Source organism: Austrofundulus limnaeus, unplaced genomic scaffold, assembly GCF_001266775.1.
Source record: "Austrofundulus limnaeus strain Quisiro unplaced genomic scaffold, Austrofundulus_limnaeus-1.0 Scaffold2016, whole genome shotgun sequence".
NCBI lineage: Eukaryota > Metazoa > Chordata > Actinopteri > Cyprinodontiformes > Rivulidae > Austrofundulus > Austrofundulus limnaeus.
In genome coordinates, this window is record NW_013954418.1 from 208 (window position 1) to 1,547 (window position 1,340).

Below are 1,340 nucleotides of genomic sequence, written 5' to 3' on the forward strand. Positions count from 1 at the left end.
AAAGTATGTGACGGTTTATGGGTTTATGTATGTGACCTAACCCTAACCGTAATGAACCACTTGAGTAATAAAACAGTTTATGAAGTGCAGGTTAGCAGGATGAGTGACATCCAGAAGAACAGGCAAACCTTCTTAAATGTTTGAAACCAACCAAAGATTATTGGTCCATAAATGAAAAGCAAGCATAAAACACAGAGAGTTACCTGAGCGAGACGCTCGTTTAGGTTTAGGATGAATGAGTTCACCTGGGTTAGAGGTGTGGATGTGATTATGTGAAGAGGTGAATAAGCTGTCATGTCACACACACCTGTGTGTATTTTTGTACCTGGGTTAGGTGGAGGAGGCGTTCCTTCCTGGCCCTGCCTCATCAGTAGAGGGTCGTATTCTTTTCCATCATAGTTGGCGTCAAAAAACCTCTTAAACCACTGAAGGAACTCAAAGTTGTCCTGGAACTTCCCCTTCACCAGTCTCTCCACAGGGATGATCTTAAATTAAAAAACAATCAAATATTAGAGCTGAACTAAGAGGGTTGTAGCAGATTCTCTGAGTTTATCCTGTCCTCACCTTGTCTACATTCATCCTCTTGAACGCAGCCTGTAAAACCTTGAAATTGTGGATGAATTCATGCTCCAGCTTAGCGTTAAATTTGACTTTTTTCAACAATATGCACCCTGGGAACAACATGTCCATGAACTGGCAGTAAGCAGCTCCTGCAACCAAAACAGGAAGTGTATTAATATTATAATGTTAATATAAAGTGGATTTCAGTTCAAATAAGATAAATAAAGAGGACGTATGTTTACCTGAACAGAGCTGCTCGATCTTTGTGTAGGTGAGCTGCAGAGAGTCGTTGACCCACGCCAGCATGTCATGACGACTCAGGTTGTCAGCAGTCATAGATGTAGAGTAGACATTCACCGCCATCCTCCTACTGCACACATGGACACACATGCACAGCCTCAACCTGCTGCTGCTGTTTAACACTCAACACACACTTTACTCACCTGTAGGGGGCGGTGTTTGTGTGTACTGTTGAGAACCAGGCTGTGGCTGACCACCTTACAGAAACACCTGGACACAGAAAGCACAACCTTGTGAGATTTTTATTTTTTATTTCATCTTTTAGAATTACTGTAATGAATATTTCACTGTCTGATAACCAACAGGAGCTGGTGTCAAATAGGGCTGCCACGATTAGTCGACGACTAACCGATTATTAAAATAATCGATGACTAATTTAATAATCAATTGGTTTTTTTTTGTTGTTGTTGTTTACTTAGTTTTTCTCTCCAAACTGCTTTGACACCTTCCACTGCCACATCTACCTTTCTGTCCTTGAC

At 41.3% G+C, this 1,340-nt stretch overlaps 1 protein-coding gene across 2 annotated transcripts in view; it reads right to left on the reverse strand.

Moving 5' to 3' along the window:
- Positions 1 to 325: 325 nt before the first annotated feature.
- The window catches only part of LOC106536880 (microtubule-associated protein RP/EB family member 3), a gene marked incomplete at its 3' end in the record, with an annotated part of 7,857 nt that continues 6,842 nt past the window's right edge, over positions 326 to 1,340 (reverse strand). Inside the window, 4 exon segments of one of the 2 annotated variants that reach the window (XM_014034226.1) lie at positions 326 to 485; positions 565 to 710; positions 804 to 928; positions 1,005 to 1,071. In XM_014034226.1, the coding sequence (XP_013889680.1) occupies positions 326 to 485; positions 565 to 710; positions 804 to 924 (427 nt within the window). 2 annotated transcript variants of the gene reach the window in all.